This window comes from Protopterus annectens, chromosome 6.part0, assembly GCF_019279795.1.
Source record: "Protopterus annectens isolate FY-2018-M chromosome 6.part0, PAN1.0, whole genome shotgun sequence".
NCBI classification, from domain to species: domain Eukaryota; kingdom Metazoa; phylum Chordata; order Ceratodontiformes; family Protopteridae; genus Protopterus; species Protopterus annectens.
In genome coordinates this window covers 969,192,615-969,213,940 of record NC_056737.1, presented here as the reverse complement: position 1 = coordinate 969,213,940, position 21,326 = coordinate 969,192,615, and the positions used below count along the sequence as shown (strand labels likewise).

At 41.5% G+C, this 21,326-nt stretch overlaps 1 protein-coding gene across 3 annotated transcripts in view; it reads left to right on the top strand.

The window, feature by feature from the left end:
- The window catches only part of SETD3 (SET domain containing 3, actin histidine methyltransferase), an 829,217-nt gene that overhangs the window by 161,092 nt on the left and 646,799 nt on the right, over window positions 1–21,326 (top strand). For all 3 annotated transcript variants that reach the window (XM_044074604.1, XM_044074603.1, XM_044074605.1), the window contains one exon: window positions 9,382–9,486. In XM_044074604.1, the coding sequence (XP_043930539.1) occupies window positions 9,384–9,486 (103 nt within the window). In that variant the 5' untranslated portion in view covers window positions 9,382–9,383. Of the gene's footprint in view, window positions 1–9,381; window positions 9,487–21,326 lie in introns of those variants that run through there.

Here is a 21,326-nt window from a genome sequence, read left to right as displayed (position 1 = left end):
ATTAGTGGGTCAGTGGGGTTATGCTTAAGTGGTAGCTGGGAGTTTAGTGTATTATGAATAATTGTTGTTGGGCCAGGGTTGGGGTGAATATCTCCTCCTAGCAGTAGTAGGGCTCCTATGTTAGTTATTGTTTTAAGGTATAACATCATTAGGCTGTGGAATTGGAGGCATGGCTGTTTTTAGGAATGTGGGGCATAATGCACTGGGGAGGCAGTTAGAAAGATGGGGCTATGATTGGTGGTTTGTAGGGATTTGAAGTGGTAAGGGGTAGGGTGGGGGATTTGGGGCAATTATGTGTGATGGGTGAGTGGAGATATGAAGTCATAATATGAAACTAAGAATGAGAGCCATGTGGAAGAAAAGTACCCAGACAGTTCCAGTAGTAGTAGCAGCAACGGGTCTTATAAAATAGAATCTGCAATCGTATTTAGATATATTACCAATACGTGCAACTCCGTACGAATTGCTGAAGGAGTCATTACTGGCCACATTGCGGGTGCTTTGAAGAGCACTTCTGGTTGAAATCATATTGAAACAGTACTAATTTTATGAACTTTAGTCGTACTTTGACTTAGGAATGGGATCCATTCCCATCATGACATTAGAACACCAGAATATTTGGAGAAATTAAAAAAAAAAAAACTGGCAATTAATCCATATATCATCAGCTGGGTTGTAACCTGGCTTACTGACAGAACACACACAGTCAGAATAGAAGATTCCATCTCCACCAGCAGTTTCTTCACTAGTGGTGTCCCTCTGGGATCTGTGCTGGGCCCCTATTGTTTGGAATCTGTTTCTTGGAAGTGCAGGCAAAAAACAAAAGGTCTGTGGCTGACAAAGCTTGCGGATTATTGCAAACTGGGCACAGTCATTGAGACCTCAAATGATGTAAACATCCTACAAGATTGACTTGTGCAAACCAATGATTGGTATCAAAGTCATGGACTCAAACTCAGTGCAAATAAATGCATTATCATCCCCTTTGGAAAGGGTGATTTCCCAGCAGATTACCACATTAATGACAGTGCCCTAACCTTTAAATCAGTGGTGAGAGAACAGGGCATGCATGTTGACAGCAACCTTATCTTTGATCACAATGTCTCCACAGTGGTCAGGAAAGCCTTCTATGTTGCACACCTCATAAGCAAGGGCATAGCTTCACAAACAAAAGAAATTATAACCCCCCCCCCCCTGTACTCTGCCTTCATTAAACCAATGCTAGAGTACAATGCTTCCTTTGGTATGTACCTTACCAGGCACCTGCAGCAAATGGAGAGACCTCAAAGGTTTCTCGGAGAAAATTCAGGAACTTCAGCACATATCATATGTGGACAGACTGAAATCATTGTCACTGTACTCTGTTTCGTATAGACTACTCCCAGAAAAGCACAGACTTTTACTAAAGGATGTTTTTTGCCCCCCCCCCCCCAAAAAAAAAAAAAGCACATACCTATTTTGGACATTTTAAAGCTAAACACCTTTCCTTTGGAACCAAAATTCAGGATGCTTTGTGTACAAACCCCTTTATCCTTTTCTGTTTCCTGAAGTTTTTTCAGGTCACAGTAGACCTTTAATATACCTACCTGCATATTCTAGTTCACAAAAGTCACAAGTGGTAACGAAGGTGCTTTGCCTTGTGGTTTGCACATTCAGTTTACCTGTTTGCCTTTGATCTTGTCACATCAGTCAGCGTTCTCACAAAGTGCCTTGCCTCAGGCACAGCGTTGATATTTTCCTCTATTTGGACAGTTGCCTTATTTCATCTTCCTCCTTCCAAGACACTCTAGCAACTCTTCATTTCACTGCTCGCCTTTTCAGCAAGACGTAGCCTGACATCTCTCTGTCAATAGTTTTCTTCCTCCAAAGAAAGTATCATCTTACATGCATCATTTCTTAAATCTGGCCCCATCAAAATATGTCCATAGCAAAGTGTGTTCTTCAGAATTACATGGTTTATTCTATTCTAATGGTTTCATTTGCCAGGCTCTACTTGAAAAAATCCATTGGAACCTCAAGTCAGTTTGGATTTAGCATCTCCACCACTTATCATTGTAAATTCCAGATGTTCTTTGTGTTTCACTGTTGCAGTCCTCACATATGGGTTATCCGGCTCCCGGTAGCCCTCAGTCGGCCCGAATACCAGAGTCCTTGGTATATGACGTCAGCTGCCGCCGGTTGCAAAACTGATGTCAGTACGTCAGGTGTAAAGGGAGGCAGTCGACTCCATTTCTTCAGTCTTTCTTGCTGCGGAGCCCAAAGCAGATGCAATTCATACTAGTGCTGGTCAGCCGTTTACCTTCGTTTTGCTTTCCGACTACCAAGTTGAAGACGCTTTCAGATAAGTACCCAGTTGGAGATCCGCTTTTCTTGCTTTAATGAATGTCAGATAAAGTTAATAACTATCATGCCCCTGAAAAACAGATTCCGCACCGTGATTTCCATTCCTGTTGTATAACTTGTTTGGACCTTGAGCATGACGTCCCTAAATGCGATCTCTGTGCTTCCTTTGACCCGCATACCATACGCCATAGATCTAAGATTTTGTATAAGCATTTCGGAGTCTGGCCTAACTTCATTGGTATGTTGTCTTCTGGTCTTCCCGACTTTGGATATACCTAAGAAATACAAAGACAAGGACCGCGACAGGCCTAGGGTTAATTTAATTGTTAAATCTGCTGACAGAGCACCGGTGAAATTGGTCTTCAGCACAGCTGTAGTCAGTGAGGTGCTTTCTCAGCCCCTGAAGTCCGCAGATTTTTAGCTGCAAGCCTCTGCCGAGACCTAGAGTCATCCATGCCACAGGCTGCTATTTGATCTTCAGACCCTCTGCCTGTCGCCGCCTCAGATGGGTCCGGCGCCGCTTTGCAGACACCTGCTTCTAACGCCTCTTCTTTTCGACATGAGACCAGAACCAGACTGACTACCTTAGTTCAGACTTCTGCAGGTGCTAGACCTCTCGAGTCCCTCTGGATTGCTAGTAAACCTTCCATTCGTAAACCTACTCGCAAACCGGCATTGGCCTCCCCTCCTGTGCCTCGGTCCCAGTTGGTAAAGATGGCTGGTGATCTTCTCTCCTTAATTAGGGGCTCTCATCCCCCCCCCCTTCAAAGAGGACTAGGGAATTATCTCCTGATGTTTTGTCTGTCTCAGATTCTGAGATTTCCAGTATGTCTGCTGGTGAAGAAGGAAATTCTCAACTTTTTTCTGTCTTTGAGGATTCTTATGCTGAGGACTCTATCCCTTCTGCCTCCCCTCCAGAAGATTTTTCCTTTGTGGATACTTTGAATACCCTTAGGGAACATTTTAAATGGGAATGAAAGGATCTTCCACAGTCTAAGAAAAGAATCAGGGCATTTTTGGATTTGCCACAGCATAAGCCTCTGGCTATACCTCCAGTTTTGGAAGTTGTGGATGATGTTTTCATGTAAAATTCTTAACTCCTAATTCTGTTCCTCCTGCCCCCAGAAAACCTGATGGGTATTATAGAGTTCCTGAATCTCATCAATTCATTTTTTAAAAACCCTACTGCTGATCCAGAAAGTATTTCTCAAGGCCCCAAGGGTGTTAAGGCTACTATTGCTAAAAACCCTGTGCTCTTCTGATAAGGAGTCTAGGGCCTTGGCCAGGTGGGGTAAAAAGTCTATACCTCTGCAACTCTTGCCATTAGATCCGTGAATTGTCTTTTTCATATGCTTAAGTATCAGCAGCATACTTTGGAGGCTATTAAGGCTAAACTTGAAAATATTCCTTCCATGATGGAGAACAAAGATTTACAAGACTTACTGAATTCTGGTACTTTAGTTAATAAGCATTCACTTCATTGTGGTTTTGACACTTTGGAGGCTTCTTGCAGAGCAGCAGCCACTGGTTCTGTAATTAGAAGGCATGCTTGGCTCAGGGAGCAGTCTCTTTCTGAACCTGTTAAGTCTAAATTGCTGGACAATCTTTTTGGTAATAAGGCTGAGAAGGTACTGAAAAAGTTGGAGGATAAGTCAAAAATCTATGCAAGCTGTAAAAGGTTTCCTTCAGGTTCAGCCTACTCGGTTTAGTAGGCATTATCCTTCCAAGAATTGGTCTTTCCCTGATCCTGGAAAGCAGGGTCGCTCTAGGCCTAGGGGGTTCAGATCTTCCAGAGGGCAGGCTTCTGCCCCTTAAAGGGCTAAACAATGGCATTCTTCTTCTTCTGCTAAATCGGGTAGTTCTAAGCCAACTTCCAAAAGCAAACATTCTCAATGACTCCGGCCTTCTTGTGCCTACCTCCTGTGGGCCCTGGGTTTCCTTTGGGGGGGAAGGTTAGCCAGGTTCGCAGAGGTATGGTCTACCATCACAGACAAATGGGTGCTCAATATAGTAAACCAAGGTTACAAGTTTTACTTTCACACTTCCCTGTTTTACAACGGTACCCAGACATACCCAGAACTCTCAGGGCAGAGGTAGAAACTCTGATTTCTTCTTTACTGACTATGGGGGCTATAGACCCAGTTCCTGCAAATCAGGCAGGCCTAGGTTTTTATTCAAGACTTTTCCTGGTACCCAAGAAAGGGGACACCTGGCGCCCTATTCTGGATCTGTCTATTCTAAACACTTTTCTGGTGATTCCCAAATTCAAAATGCTCACCCTTCAACAGTAACTACCAATGCTGGGCAAGGATTCATGGCTGGTAACTTTGGATCTCAAGGTGGCTTATCTGCACATCCCAATAAGGGAAGGTTGCAGGCAGTTCCTTCACTTCAGGGCTGGGGAGCAACACTTTCAATTCACTGCATTGCCCTTTGGCTTATCTACTGCTCCCAGAGTTACCAAGTGCCTGGGTCCAACCATTGCTTTTTGCAGGCAGAGAAACATTTAGATTTATCCTTACCTGGATGACTGTCTCATTCAAGCACACTCCCCAGAACAATTAGAAAAGGATTTGGATTTTGTGAAGTACACTCTCACCTCTTTGGGTTACACTGTCAGTGAAAAGAAGTCAATGTTGGTTCCTACAAGGGAGATTGTTTTCCTGGGAGCGAGTCTGAATACAGCCACCCAGATGGTATTCCTCCTTCAACAGAAGCAAGAAGATCTTTCAGCTTACTTCATGAACTTGGCAAGCATGACCCAGCTCTCTGCAAGGCAATTCCTGCAAGCAGTGGGGTTCATGGCTTCATGTATTCTGATGATCCCATATGCAAGGTTGCATATGAGAAAACCTCAATGTTACCTCAATAATCTTTGGTGTCAACATGCACAGGACTTCATGAGGCCAGGAGGCCTAACACCAGAAAATCTTATGCAGATAAATGAAAGAGATTTTGCTCTTGGATGCTGGCTAAAGGAGAAGACTCTTCCCGTCCTTCTCTTTCCCTCATTCTTGACTACATAGCAGGACTGCTTAATGGTGGACTTTCCTTTTCTTCAATCAAAATTCATGCTTCAGCAATTTCAGCTCATTGTTCTTTTGAGCAACCCAATTTTTCTTACCCCTTGATAAAACAGTTCCTGAGGGGAGCTAGTAATCTTAGACCTACCAGAAGAGCTCCAACTCCTGCTTGGGATCTTAATTTTGTCCTGGAAAAACTTAGTCTGCCTCCCTTTGAACCAGCTGCCTCTGCAGATTTGAAGTTTCTATCCTGGAAGTCTGCATTCCTTTTAGTTATTACTTCAGCTAGAAGGGTATTTGAGCTGCAAGCCTTAATGGCAGTAGAACCTTTCATTATTTTTTATACAGATCGAGTTTCTCTAAGTACTAACCCCTCCTTCATGCCTAAGGTAGTTTCCAGTTTAACCCTTAACCAGTCTATTCACCTGCCTACATTTTTCAGTAATCCCCAAAATAAAGGGGAAAGGATTCTGCACTCTCTTGATGTGCATAGACAGCTGAGATTTTACTTAGGCAGGGCTAAATCCTTTAGAAATTCTGAACAGTTGTTTGTTAGTTTTGCTCCTGGAGCTCAAGGTAAAGCTATTTCAAAACAAACCATCTCCAAATGGATTGCTAATTGTATTCACTTTTGTTACCTGCAGCATGGGAAGGTTCCCCCTCAGGGTATTAGGACCCATTCTACTAGAGCAGCCTCTACCTCTGCAGCCTTTCTGAGAGGTGTGCTTACTAAAGACATTCTAGAAGCAGCTACTTGGTCTTCTGTCCATACTTTCACAAAGCATTACAATCTACCTTTGTTTTCTAAATCCAGGGCTGGTTTTGCCTCTGCAGTTTTGCAGGGCCTTCTTACCAACCCTTAATCTGTGATCCTTCCTCCACCCTTTGTCTTTTTTCCTGTGCTTTGGGAATCAACCCATATGTGAGGACTGCTTCAGTGAAACATGAAGAACATAGTACAGTTGTGTACACTTACCATAAATGTAGATGTTCGAGTGTATTCACTGTTGCAGTCCTGATTTCCCACCCTCCATTCGCCCTTTTTTCCTAAGACACAGAATATATATATATATATATATATATATATATATATATATATATATATTTTTTTATTTTTTGTATGACGTGTCCAGGGTGCTACCTTCCTGGGTTAGCCTTCTTTTGGTGGCTCCTGACAATTAAGGCAAGAAAAACTGAGGAAATGGTGTTGACTGCCTCCCTTTATACCTGACGTTCTGACATCAGTTTTACAACTGGTGGCAGCCGACGTCGTATACCAAGGACTCTGATATTCGAGCCGACTGAGGGGCACCGGGAGCTGGATAACCCATATGTGAGGACTGCAACAGTGAATACACTCGAACATCTACATTAATGGTAAGTATACAGAACTGTACTTTCTTAGTTTCCTCGAGAAGGAACTCCTATGGTGGGCCAGTCAGGTCTACCAGGACTTCCTTTTTCTCCCCGTCTTATTACTCATTCAGTCAGTCACAACTGATGTTTAGGGGGGGCAGTAATTCAAGGCATCAAGATTAGGGCATATGAGAGCCTTATTTCAGGAACAAGCAAATACACCTAAGAAGATGATGGCTGTCATAAAAGCTCAAAGCTGTAAGTCAGCTGTGGACTCCCACACTTGTGTTTAGTGATACCTTATCACTGTGGTGCTGTCTGTTGTATAACAAATGGGAGGGGCGGGACACAGTCCTACTTCCTTTGCAAGGTAGCAGTGATTGCATGGGAACTAGTAATCTAAGCAACAATACTTTTCAGGCCACATGCATTCTATCAGAGTTGAACACAGTATCAGACACTTTGATCAGATTGGGGATAGACCCTCACGGATGGATACTACACCCAAAGTTCATTCGGGAGATTATCCACGTGGGGAACTCCTCAAGTAGATCTGTTTGCTTCCTTTCTCAACAGACATCTAAAACGTTTCTTTTGTAGGGCATCTTGCAAAAAGGCCTGGAAAACAGCCACATGTTCTGCGCCTTTCCCCCATTTCCTTTAAGTTCTTTTAAGGATTAAGACAGACTTGAAGAAAGATGTTTGTGGTAACTCTCTTATGGCCCAGACAATGCTGGTTTTCCCTTCTCATTCACATGGCCAGGGACAGTTACCAGAAACTTCCTCGCAGAATGAATTTGTTTACACAGGACAAGGGATCCATAATTCACCCCAACATTTAAAACCTCTACCTTACTCTTTGAATGATACATTTTTTATGCTATTTAGGCACCATTTTTTTCTGAGGACATGCAGCAGGTGTTAAAGGAGGGTGGAAAATTTGCTACTAAGAAATCATACATCATGCTTAGCCAAACAGAAAAGATGTTTTAGTTGGTGCTATTAAAGAGAACAAGCTCCATCCCAAGTGGGGGCTCTTCTAGTTCTTCAATACCTGTGTAATTTGCTCAACTAAGGCCTAACAGACACTTCTGTAAAGGTACTCCTTTTGGCTATTTCTTTTTGTCGCCTTTGGAGACCTCTTTCTTCCTTGTTTCAAGTTAAACACTTTTTGAAAGGGTGTTGCATATTAGACTAGGGTGTTGCATATTAGACTAGCTAGAAAACAGCTGGCATCTCTTTAATATCTCAGTTTTGTGTTGGAAAGCTAACTCTCTTCCACTTTGGACCTTTAGACAGTTTTAAAATTTCTTAAGTGGAGGATGTTGTTTGTTTGCTTGGACTTCATCTAGACATATATCTGAATTACAGGCCCAAATGTCTGTACAACACTTTTTGATTTTCTGTCAAGATTGGGAGAGTCTTAGAATCACTCCTTCATTTATACCAAATGATGTTGTTCAGTTTACTTTAAACCATACTGTTCATCTCACATTGTTTTTTCCTGAACCCCCAAAAATAGAGGAGAAAGACTCCATTGTACTTTAGATGTCCATAGGCAGTTAAGATTTCACTTGTACAGGGCTAAAGATTTTAGGAAGTCTAACTATCTTTGTATTTCCCTTGATAGAAGTGGAAGGAAGAAAAAGGACAGACAGTTCCTAAACAAACCATTCTCTTATCATGGTAAAAGCCCACCCCCCAAGTTGGTGCTAACGCTACCATAGTTATGGCTACTTCTGAGGCTTTTTTGAAAGGGATAGACTGTAGGTATGTGCCAGAAGCTACTATTTGGTCTTAAGTGCACATTTTATCTAGGCATTACAAGCTAGGTTCAATTTCCAAGACTAGAGCATGGTTTACAAAAGCTATTCTATAGGGACTTCTAGACTTGCCCTTCTCCATCCACCCTTTATTTCTAAGCTGTCACAGTCAACATATAGCTATGGCTGCTGCATCTGTGATCTAATGAAAACCATAGCACAGTTATCCAAGTTACCTTACCATAACAGCAGATGTTCAAACAGAACACAGTTGTAGAATTAGCATCATTCCAGCTTCTCCATTTTTTCCTGCTCTTCCTTTGGCCGTGGTGGTGGATCCCACTTTTCCATTGCCCTTCTGACATGATATTTCCTTACTTTGCTTGATTTAAGATAATTTTATTAGAGCTTCAGGGTTTACCCTCCCTTTTGGCTAGAAAGCTGTGAATTTTGGTGTGCCTTTGCATCTCTCTTTTACCATCATGTAGTGGTAAAGGCAGATGCGTGGTGCACGAGGAAGGATCCCAAAACTTGGTAGACTGGTTGGCCTTCGGATATCCTTGGCATGATACATGCCATATAGTTATGGGTACTACAACAGTAATCTATTCAAACATCTACTGTTATGATACGTTAACTTACAAACTTGTATTTTCTTTTTTGAAGCAAATTTTTAAACTTTGTGATAGGAACTGTGAGAGTTTGTAACTGACTTGTTAAGGGCACATTTCCTGTCTTTATGGAACTCTAAGGACAGAGTAAGCAAGCGTCAAAAGAAAAACGTATGCAGGAATTCTGCAGAGCTAATCAGTAGAATATATTCCATATTTGTATTGGGGTTACAGCAAAAAAAGAAATAAAAAAAACTTTATAACATGCATATCTTTTCTATTCAGAGATGGGCAAGAAAAGCAGAGTGAAAACCCAGAAGTCTGGGGGTGGAGCTACAACCGTGGTGTCCCCCAAAGAAATGATGAGCCTCGTTAATGAACTCCTGCAGAGTAAGTCCTTTGTGTGATAATATATATTCATCTAAGTTTTATGACATTGAAAAAGTAACTTTTGTAACATGCGTTGCATTTTCTAGGGATTTATTTTGGTTTGCAGGACTATTGTGAATTATTTTGAACACTGTTTGCATACTATTTGGAAATGGCAATATTTCACAAATTAAAACGGGAGAAGAAAAACTGCAAGAGACCAGATAAAATATGTGGGTGCAGCTGGGTAAAGAAATATTATATAGCCAAAAACTATGTACTTGATGATGATTTCATTTATTTTACAACATAAGTGAGCTGTTCCAGGAACCATATTTAGCCACTATATTAAAATACATGCAAGCAATAGTTGACATTTAACTTTTGCAGGGTAAATTATGAATGTCCATGAAATATTATTTAATGCAATATTTATGCTATGTGTAAAGGTTTCTGTTTATTTCCTCATAAATTAAGCACTCTTAGCTATACCTCACAACCCCTTAGCTTTCAAAGTCATAGGAGGGGGGCCATCAAAATTCATAGTAGGGGTCCAGAATCGTAACATTCAAAATTTGTGTACGCATAAATTATGCCTCTGGTGGTGGGGACATTCGTCTTCTTGGCACGCACAAAATACATACCTACATAGCCGTACCAGAAAAGTGTACACTTACTGCACTGTAAAAACATATAAATGCCTGTTTCCTTAGCTTGCTATACATGCCAGAAGTAGCTATATTTAGCTGGATTAGTATAAAGTCTGTATGTTTTTAATTGTCTAAGACATGATTGAGGAAATTTCACTAAACACACATTTATTCTACAGTTAAATAAATAAAAACAGACACGTCAGCCTAGAAATGAACAAAGATCTAAGCAAGCCACACATATCGTACAATTTTCGTACCCATCTATGCCCTTTTTAATGTGATACCTCCCTCCCCCAGGGGAAACATATTCATTTTAGTTGCATAAGATACATAGATCCCTTTGTACTAACATTCCAAGATCTGTGTTACCTTCAGACCAAAATATTGCCAACAAATGCTTCCATTTCTTGCACAAAATACATTACCTTTTCTACAACCCTTTGTGTCCTTCCTGTTCATCATAACATTATAGAAACTTTGCGTTCTATAATTATGCACGCGCACACGTAACCAATTGCAGCCACTTGTATGGCTATGATGTTCATCGTGTTACATTGCTGCAGTCATCACACTTGGGTTATCCTGCCGTCAGGCGGTCCCGCAGTCGGCCCGAGTTCCAAAGTCTTGGTCCGGCGTCGGTTGCTGTCGCTTCTTCCCTGACGTCAGTGCGCCAGGGGTATATAAGATGCAGCCGACGCCATTTTCTTCAGTCTTTTTTGCCACGCGGTGCCCGATGCAAAAGCAGTTCGTAAGTGCCGGTCGGCCGACTCCTGAGATTTTCATTCCGAATCCAGAACCGAAGTCTTCTACAAAGCTAAGTACCCCGATGGGGAAACTTTTTCTTGCCTCAGACCGATGTCAGTAAAAGTTAATAATTGTATTTCTTGTGGGAAGCAAATACCTCATAAGGATTTCCATTCCTATTGTATCCCATGCCTAGGCCCAGACCACGACGTCACTGGTTGTTGGTTTTGTGCTAGGTTTAACAAGCGCATTATTAAAATTCTGTTTGATTTTGCCCGACATTATTTTGGCAGAAAATTCAATTTACACCATGCCGTCGGAACAACCGACGACCAGAATACACAAAAAGCGCAAAGACAAGGACAGGCATCTGAGGCCCAAAACTGATGACGAAGCCTCTGTTAGGCCAGTTGCCGGTTCTCCGGTTTTCAGCGAGGCACCTTCGCAGCCCCTGACGACTGCTTCTTTGGAACCACAGGCTGCCTCTGACTCCCATGTGGAGATAGCTGGGCCTTCGGATACACCAGACTTGAGACCTACCGAGACTAACCCTTCTGAGGGCTCCGGAGTAGCTGAACAACCCGCAGCTTCAGAGCGTGTTTTCAGGCCTACTCAGTTAACCGTTAAATCTTCTGCTAAATCTAAACCAAAGAAACTACTTCAGCATTCATCAGCACAGGCCTCCATGCCTAAGAAACAGATGCTCAAAATGGCCGAAGACCTAATTATTCTGATCAGGGGGTCCCACCCTCCTCCTGATAAAAGGCCTAGACAAGATGCAGACTATGACTCATCCGACCAGGTGTCCATCTCCTCAGATTCATCCTCAGACCTAGGATACTCTTTACCCCCTTATGAGGATTCTGATGCTGAGGAATCCATTCCTTCAGCCTCTCCACCGGAGGACTACTCCTTTGGGGAAACCTTACATACCATGCGGGAGCATTTCCATTGGGAGGGCCAGGATTACTCAGAATCCAAGAAAAGGCTCAGAGATTTCCTTTTATTACCTCAACATAGACCCCTTGCTCTTCCGCCAGTGTTAGATATTGTGGATGATGTGTATGTTGAATCCAGCTTAAACCCTGATTCTTTACCTCCAGCTCCAGTTAAGCCAGACAGATATTACAGAGTCCCTGACTCCCACAAATTCCTTTATAAAAGCCCTGTTGCTGACCCTGAAACTATTTCCCAGGGTCCCAAAGGGGTAAAGGCCTATACAGCAAAAAATCCAGTCCCCTCTGATAGAGATTCCAGGGCATTAGACAGATGGGGAAAGAAAGTGTACACATCTGCAACTTTAGCAATGAGAGCACTAAATTGCCAGTTTCACATGCTTAAATATCGGCAATATTTGATGTCTCAGTTGAAACAAAAAATGCTTCCAAATTCAGATCTTCCTAATTATAAGGAAATGCAGGATTTATTGCATGCAGCTGAACAAGTGGGAAAACATACTTTGCAATGTGGTTTTGATTCCTTAGAGGCCTCCTGTAGAGCAGCAGTTACAGGGTCTGTCATTAGAAGGCATGCGTGGTTAAAAGAAAAGACCTTACCAGATCATGTTAAAGCAAAGTTATTGGATGCACCCTTGTAGCAGGATGTTTTATGTGGAGTTAAGGCAGAAGAGGTATTAAAGAAAATGGATGATAAAGCAAAATCTGTGCAAACAGTGAAGGATTTCTTACAGGTTCAGCCTTCTCACTCGATTTAGCAGAAATTGGCCAACAAAGAATTGGTCCTTTCCAGTCTCAGACAGACCTCAAAGGGGCAGATACAGACGTCCAAGAGGCAGAGGTCAACCATAAGGTACTTACAAGCCTCGACAATGGGGTACTTCAACCCAGAAAGAAGGGGAAGACAGACCTCAACCTTATAAAAAGCAGACCCAATGACTTCCCACTACAGCTGCCAAACATCTCCTTCTTGGCAGCCCCCTTGGGGGGAAAGCTGACACTTTTCAGTCACAATTGGCAATTAATCACCAAAGACAAATCGGTTCTCAATATTGTGTCTCAAGGTTACAGGTTCCACTTTCACACTCTGCCAAGGTTAAAAGGAATGCCAAATCTGCCACCAAATCAATGGGCAGAGGCTCAAAGGCAAATTACAGCACTCATGGACATGAGAGCTATTCAAGAGGTACCAATACAGGAGCAAGGACAAGGATTTTACTCAAGACTCTTTCTGGTTCCTAGAAAGGACAAAGCCTGGAGGCCCATTCTGGATCTTTCTTCTCTAAATACTTACCTGGATGTTCAAAAATTCAAAATGTTGACACTACAGCAGCTTCTTCCCATGCTGGGCAAGAAAGCTTGGCTCGTAACATTGGACCTCAAGGAGGCATACCTGCATGTCCCTATCAGACAAAATTGCAGACAATACCTCAGATTCTTAGCAGATTCAATGCTCTACCAATTCTCTGCACTGCCCTTTGGCTTATCTACTGCGCCCAGGGTCTTTACAAAATACCTGGCACCAGTAATTGCATTTTGCAGACAAAAAGGAATTCAAATTTACCCATATTTGGACGACTGCCTTTTTCAAGCAGAGAGCAAAGACATTCTTCTAAAGCATCTGGCATTTGTAAAAAGACTGCTAATTTGCCTAGGGTACACAGTAAACGAAAAGAAATCAAAAACTAGTGCCCTCACAAGAGATAATATTCCTGGGTGCCAACTTAAATACAATGGCCCAGATGGCTTATCTCACGCCAGGCAAGCAAGGACAACTGACTCAATATTTCCAATTAATGGCAACAAAGGCTCAACTCCCTGCAAGAAAAATTCTGCAGGCCTTGGGTTACATGGCATCTTGCATACTACTAATTCCATATGCAAAACTGCATATGAGGAAACTACAATGGTACCTAAAGAGTGTCTGGTCTCAACACTGTCACAGTTTGGAAACAGTAATACCACTTATTCCTTGCCTTCAACAGGAGTTTCGATGGTGGGCTCAAGTCTGTCACCTTAACAAGGGACAGCCTTTCACTCAACCCACAGCCAGGCAAACACTGACAACAGATAATTCGGATTACGCCTGGGGAGCACACATGGCAGGAAAATGTATTCAGGGCAAGTGGAATGCAGAACAAAGGCATCTTCACATCAACCAAAAAGAGATGCTAGCTGTACAAAATACCCTTATATCTTTCAAAGACCTTCTGCATCCAGGACAACTTCTTCTAAGGACAGACAACACCACAGTTATGTGGTACATAAACAAGCAAGGTGGCACTCATTTATATCCCCTCTGCAGACAAGCCATGACCTTGTGGAACACAGCTATAACCTATCAAGTTCATCTGCAAGCAAAATTCCTGCCAGGAGAGAAAAACACACTGGCAGACGACTTAAGCAGAAATATCATGGATCCGCACGAGTGGAAATTAAATCCACAAATGTTCAGGATGATAGCACAGAAATGGTGGAGCCCGGACATAGATCTGTTCGCATCCCCAATGAATTGCCAGCTACAGAAATTCTGCTCAAGGACTTACACCCACAAGCATGGAAAGTTGATGCCCTCTCATTCAGCTGGAAAAACCTAAAGTATGTGCTTTCCCACCACTGCCTCTCCTTTCAAAGGTACTCATAAAAGCCAGACAAGAAAGGCCAAAGATGATCCCGATTGCCCCAGACTGGCCATACCAGCACTGGTACCCAATCTTAAAGAACTTAGCACAAGGACCACCATGGATTTTGCCTCAAATCTCACAACTTCTGTCTCAGTAAAACAATCAGATACTGCACGGCCAGCTCAAGACATTAAACCTGGCTGCATGGCAAATTCCTTAGTCAAGCAAACAATGCCTCTCTCCAAAGCTGTTATGGATGTCATTCTGGAGGCCAGAAGGCCTAGCACCAGGAAAGCCTATTCGGATAAATGGAAGAGATTCTGTGCCTGGAACCAGGTTCACGACCTTGATCCTCTTGTCCCAAATATTCCACAGATACTACAATACTTGACTGAGATGCTGGACAAGGGCTTCTCCTTTTCATCCATTAAGATCTATGCCTTTGCCATCTCTGCTAATTACAACACAGATCCACCATTTTTTTCTCATCCTTTGGTAAAACAGTACCTCAGAGGGGCTAAAAACATAAGACCGCCCCGTAGAGCACCAACTCTAACTTGGGACCTCAACTTTGTCTTGGAGAAATTAACTTTACCTCCTTTTGAGCCAGATAACTCAGCAGACTTAAAATATGTCTCTTGGAAAACTGCTCTGCTCCTGGCAATAACCTCAGCACGAAGAATTTCAGAATTACAGGCACTAATGACAGTGGAACCTTTCATCATATTCCACCAAGACAGGGTGTCTTTAAGAACAAACCCTACTTTTATGCCAAAGGTGGTATCAAGTGTGGCTCTAAACCAAACTATTCACTTGCCAACTTTTTATCCAAATCCACAGAATAAAGGGGAGAGACTACTGCATTCCTTGGACATACACAGGCAGTTACACTTCTACTTGGACAAAACTAAAGCTTTCAGAAAAACTGAGCAATTGTTTGTATCATATGCTGCAGGAACACAGGGAAAAGCCATTTCAAAACAGACCATTTCAAAATGGATAGGCCATTGCATACATTTCTGCTATACACATCATGGGAAAACTGCACCTAACAACATTAGGTCTCATTCCACCAGGGCAACAGCCACTTCAACCGCCTACCTCAGAGGAGTACCCACCAAGGACATTTTGGAAGCAGCAACTTGGAGTTCTGTACATACCTTCACCAAGCATTACCATCTGCCTCTTTACTCTAAATCCAGAGCTGGCTTTGCCACTGCAGTTCTGCAGGGCCTTATAGCCACCCCTAATGCCTTATAGAACCAGCCACCCTACCTCTGCTTTGGGATTCTACCCAAGTGTGATGACTGCAGCAGTGTAACACGATGAACATAGTACAGTTTTGTACCTACCATAAATGTAGATGTTCGAGTGTATACACTGCTGCAGTCCAGGTTACCCTCCCTCCTTTCCCTCTTACTTGCTGTTACTTACCCTGGTATTCTACCCTTTGCTGCCTATGGGAAGTATTTGCTGGCAACATAAAGTTTTTTGATTGCTTTTCCTATGTGTGTTTTATTAGAAATTTACATTGCCTACCTTTTTGGGGGCACCTGACATCTGGGGGCAAGAAAAACTGAAGAAAATGGCGTCTGCTGCATCTTATATACCCCTGGCGCACTGACATCAGGGAAGAAGTGACAGCAACCGACGCCGGACCAAGACTTTGGAACTCGGGCCGACTGCGGGACCGCCTGACAGCAGGATAACCCAAGTGTGATGACTGCAGCAGTGTATACACTCGAACATCTACATTTATGGTAGGTACAAAACTGTACTTTTATGGTGCTCCTCAGATGTGTGTTGGGTCAGTTAAATAAAAAAGTCATAAATAATGAACTAGAAATATATTCCAGCTTACTGCTGTGAGAATTGTACATTTCAACCCATTGCAACTTTCTTTGCCCTCTCAACTGTTGAGCTCAGGAATAACAAAAACCCAAAATCAGGAGCTGATTTTAAGTATTGGTGTTATATACTTAAAGCACAGTTTGCATTAGCAAACATTTTACTGAAGGAGAAATAGCCTGAAACTCAGATGTTTGTAATTATTCAGTGACTGCAATCCACAGGAATTGGGGAGAACCACATTCTGCGAGGAACTGGCCAAAAAGCTTCCCTGCTCAAGAATTCTGGACAAAAAAAAACTGAGACTAAGGCTCCAAAGAGAAATATGTGTAAAATTATTTTTTATCTTGTTAAGTTGTTAAAGCCACTGCACAAAGTGCCCTTTTTCAGGGGTGATCTGCTAAGACTGGTTAAGTGACTTGCTCAAAATTGCACAGTTGGCAAATGGTGGTAGAAGGAATCAACCATTTTGACTACAGGAAGCAGTTCATTAACAGCTCAGAGATTTAGTTGTTTGCACTGACAGATAATTGTAATGCACTTAAGTTAAGAGAGCAGCAGATGTTGCTTCCATATGTATTTATCTGAACAATAAGAGATCTGAAAGTCTGTCATTATGGACTTGTAATCCTAACCGATTTACAAAAAATGAGGGACAGGGCAAAAATATGAGGAAGAATCAGAGACGTTCTGTAATATTTGGGTCATTCGAGAGGCTGAGCTATGCTGTGCTTGAGCGTGTGAACATGCACACAGACACGCACACATACACACACACACACACACACACACACACACAATTGCTTAACGTTTTTGGACAAACCAATAATAATGTACAAAAGTCAGGGAGATGGGTCTGTTTTTGAACATTACTCTAATTAACTGTAAAAGTTAATAGAACAACAGGACCTTGCATTAACAACATGCCTTTTCAGAATAGTAACGTATGAAATTCTCATGTCTGGCATTGGTGACTTAAACGCTCATTATTCAATTATTGCTGTGGTACCCTTAGTTGTATGGATTGTATCCTGTGCATGATATAATAACTGTCCGACTCCCAAAGCTTAAAGGGACCTGCCACATGCCCAGAGTGTACAGAGTTTGAGAAAATCAGCATTTGGGTGCCAACCTTCCAAACTTTGCTGCCACCAAAGAGTGCAACTCTTGCAGGGTCAGTTTTTCGGCTAGCATATCTCCATTAATGGACATATAAGGTCTCTTTGGAAGGAAAAACATCTTTCAGAAGTTATTTCATTACTAAAACAGTGCTTTTCAAGTGAAAATGCTTGTTTTATTCTAAAAATATAATTTTGGTTTGGACTGTCAAGTGACTTTTTGTCAACTTGAAGACTGTGGTATTTTTGTTTCTTTTAGTGTAAACTTTATTTCAATATTTTCTCTAAATTTTTAGTGAGAAAAAAATTCTGAATTGTGTTCAGTAGCTGGGTAAGTGTTTGTAGTTGTTGTCACAGTGTTTTCAAGGTCAAAATACTATTTTTCATACTTAATCAAAACAGCACTATCAGTTTTCCCCAAATTTCAGGCCATCTTATCGGTTTTACCATGAAACAACATCCCAGTTCCTTGGTTCTTCCTTCCTCTAGCCACATAAAGAAAAATATTGAAGACAGTCTTTGCCCCTTCATTAGGCTACTGATTTATTTCAGGTGCTGATGGGTAGCTCTGCAGTGGCCATTTGTCATTCCTCTGACCACTCCTGTTCTTCCTTTGTTTTCCTTTGGTGTACTGTCTCCAGCCACCATGGACTGTGAGTTAGACAAGTCCTCTGTGTCTGCTGGTGTTCTTGGTGAGAACTCTTGTTAGTGATGGAGGAAGGAGTATGGAAAGTTTCTCTGTCTACCCAGACCGGGATGCCCATTCACTGGAGTGATGCCCTTGACAAGAGTCTGTTTCAGTGGAGATTTCTTTTAAAAAGAAGTTGAATGTTAAATATTTATCTTTGCCTGTCCCTGTTACTTGAGACAGAAATGATTTATTGGGCTTCGCTCAGGGTTTTATTCAGGCTGTTAACTCTTCTCATTCTGAATTGACTGTTTTTTTTTCTGAAGATTCCCACTGTGATGAATAGGGAAATGATTGAGAGGGAACAACTTCTGTTTTTTTTTTCTGCTCAGGAAAGTGATTCTGAGGAGTGTAATTCTTCTGATAGTCCCTTGGGAGGAATTTTCTTTTTCTGAAACTATGTGTAGGAGAAAGCAACTGTTTCATTGGGGTCATAATGACATTCCAGTTTTTTTGAAAAATGCTATGATTTACTACAAGTGGAATTCCCTCAATTTACTTTGAAGGATGGTTTTCTTTGATTTCCCTTTGGGTAATGTGTTTATTATAGTCTGCAACTTGCCTCACCTCCAGCTTACAACCCATAAGAAGGCAGATAGATTGTATTAAATTCCTCATTCTTATAAGTTCTTACTTCTAATCCCAGATTTAACATTGAAGTAATTTTCTTGTTAAATCTTTCTGCAGCTAAATATTTAGTAAATTATGAACCCAACCCCCTTTGATAAGGCTGGGAAAGTTTTTGTTGCATTTGGGATGTGTCTGTTCTCTGCCACTGTTATGTTTAGGATTCATAATTGTTAAACTCAAATGTTAGAATGTCTTTGCTTGTTTCATTTGAGATTATGACTAACACTATTGCAACTTTACCCTCTTCTCAGGACAAATCTTCTCTGAAATCTCTTATTGCTTATGTGTCCCAAGTAACCAAACATTCTCTGAAGTGTGTTTATGACTTAACTGATGGCTCTTTCAGAGCAGCAGCGTACTGGATCTGTAATGAGAAGTTTTGTATGGTTATGTTCTCAAAACTTGAGATTTTGAATTTTTCCCTTGATAGGTCATTTTTGGACAATCTCTCTCTCTGAGGTCCTGAAAAAGTATGGTGGGAGAGGGAAACTGATTCATAGAGTGACTCTGACTTTTCAGCCTTCATCAAAATCTGACTCTCCATGTCTGTCTTTGTCAACAGCTAATCTCGGATAAATGGGTTTTGAGAGTAATCTTTCAGGTACAGATGCCAATGGGAGTCCCTTCCTCCATTTCACAGAATTCTTTGCATCCACCAAATCAAACTTCCTTTTTCCCTCCTGTCATTCAACATCTGTTTACCCAGACAGTTATAAAACTTATTCCATCCTAGATCTTTCCTTTCTCTGTTAGTTTGTGAATGTCCCGAAGTTCAAAATGTTATCCCTTTACAGTCTGTTATCTCATTCCACACCCCCTCCATTTGTTTGATAACTCTAGATTGAATTACTTATCATATTCCATTAGCCATAGATTTCAAAGTTTTTAAAGGTTTTCTGTGTCGGGATTGCACTTTTCAGTTCTGTGCACTACCCTTTGGGTTATCCACTTTTCCAAGGCTATTCAAAAAAAGTCTAGCTCCAGTGATAATCTATTATAGACTGCAAGGTATTCACATTTTTTCTTATTTAGATAACTTGTTTATCTTCGCAGAGTCTTTTTCATAGTATTAGGAATATCTTACTTGGTTATGAGGTTTTTTTTACCAGACCAGGTTTCCAGGAGAGCATGCTAAAGTCTTGGATGACTCCTTTCCACATTCCTGGGATGTCTTCTAGATACATTTATTTATTTTTCTTTATTTTACATTTGTTTACTGGGAAAGTCCGACTGGACATAGGTCTTTTTTCAGCGGAGGCCCAGGGAGAAAAGCTCCAGTACAAAATAAAATGTAAAAACATTAGCACTGTAGAAGTTGGCAAAAGTTTAAGAACAGTACATATACAGTAAGGGATCAATAGTAAAACCACAGAGATGAGAAATGCAGTTTATCAGTGGTATCAACAACATAAAATGTAGATCAACAATAAGTTAAGATTTAGTGAATTGCATTGTATATGAGTTAGGAAGAGAATTATGAGAAAACCCTATGATTAATATGTGGTGTCCTATACAGACATTAGTATTAGCCAGGTAAGTTACAGGAGCATAGCCAGGCATTGTTCAAGTGCGATGAAGTAACCTTTTAAATAGCGCTGCGGAGGAGCTGGAGATAATGGGGATTGGTAGTTTATTCCAGAATTTAGGGATGACGTTGAAAAGAGAGATTCACCAGCTGTGTTATTGGCACTAATGGTAAAATAACATCTGAAGAAGCTACGGCGAAAGCGCTTACTGTTTGTTTTGTTCCTCATTAAACGTCTGCTTTATATATTTCCTTGCATTGTGCGAATATTTATTTGGACAGTAATAGAGTTAATTTGATGACAGCTTTGGTTGTCTCCCAGCCTATTTATTTGGATTATCTGTTTTATTCGTTTGTCGACTGGGAGACATTTATACTGCCGGGTATTGTTTTATTTGCTGTCGTAAAATAACATCAGTTTAAGGAGCTTTTCCTCCACAAGACAAAGTAGATGTTTATCTAAATCTGTTCCAGTTTTTTTTTCCGTTTAGTCTAGGACTTCAGCAAGGGAATTTCACAGTATTTTAGGATTCATTGCATTCATGGTTGTCATGGTTTTTCTTCTAAGACTCCACATGAAAACGATTCAGTGGTACCTAAGATCAATGCTGTCCCAACATCAATACCCCCTGATATTTTTTTTTTAGTTCAGGAATTTGTGAAAAAGGAAGTGCTGCAGTATAGAGACCAGTTTTGTCCAAATCCTATTTTCCCCATGCTATCTACCAGCTCCAATATACACTGTAGCAACAGATGTCATAGGCTTTGCTTGGGAAGCTTTTTTTTGGGGGGGAGGGAGTAAAAGTGCAGGGTCTTTGGAACAGAAATGGCAGCCAAAACACATGTAAAGAGATGTTGTCAATTATAAATGCACTCAACTCTCTCAATCACCTGTGGTCCCTTGCAGACAACACCACAGTGGTGTGGTACTTAAACAAATGGAGGTGGTGGGTCAGCTTTACAACCCCCCTCGGCAGATTACCCACGGTAGCCTGGGATACAGCTACTCAGCACAATCTCACTTACTAGCATCTTAATTCCTTGTGGTAGACAAGCTGAGTAGTGCCAGGACAAA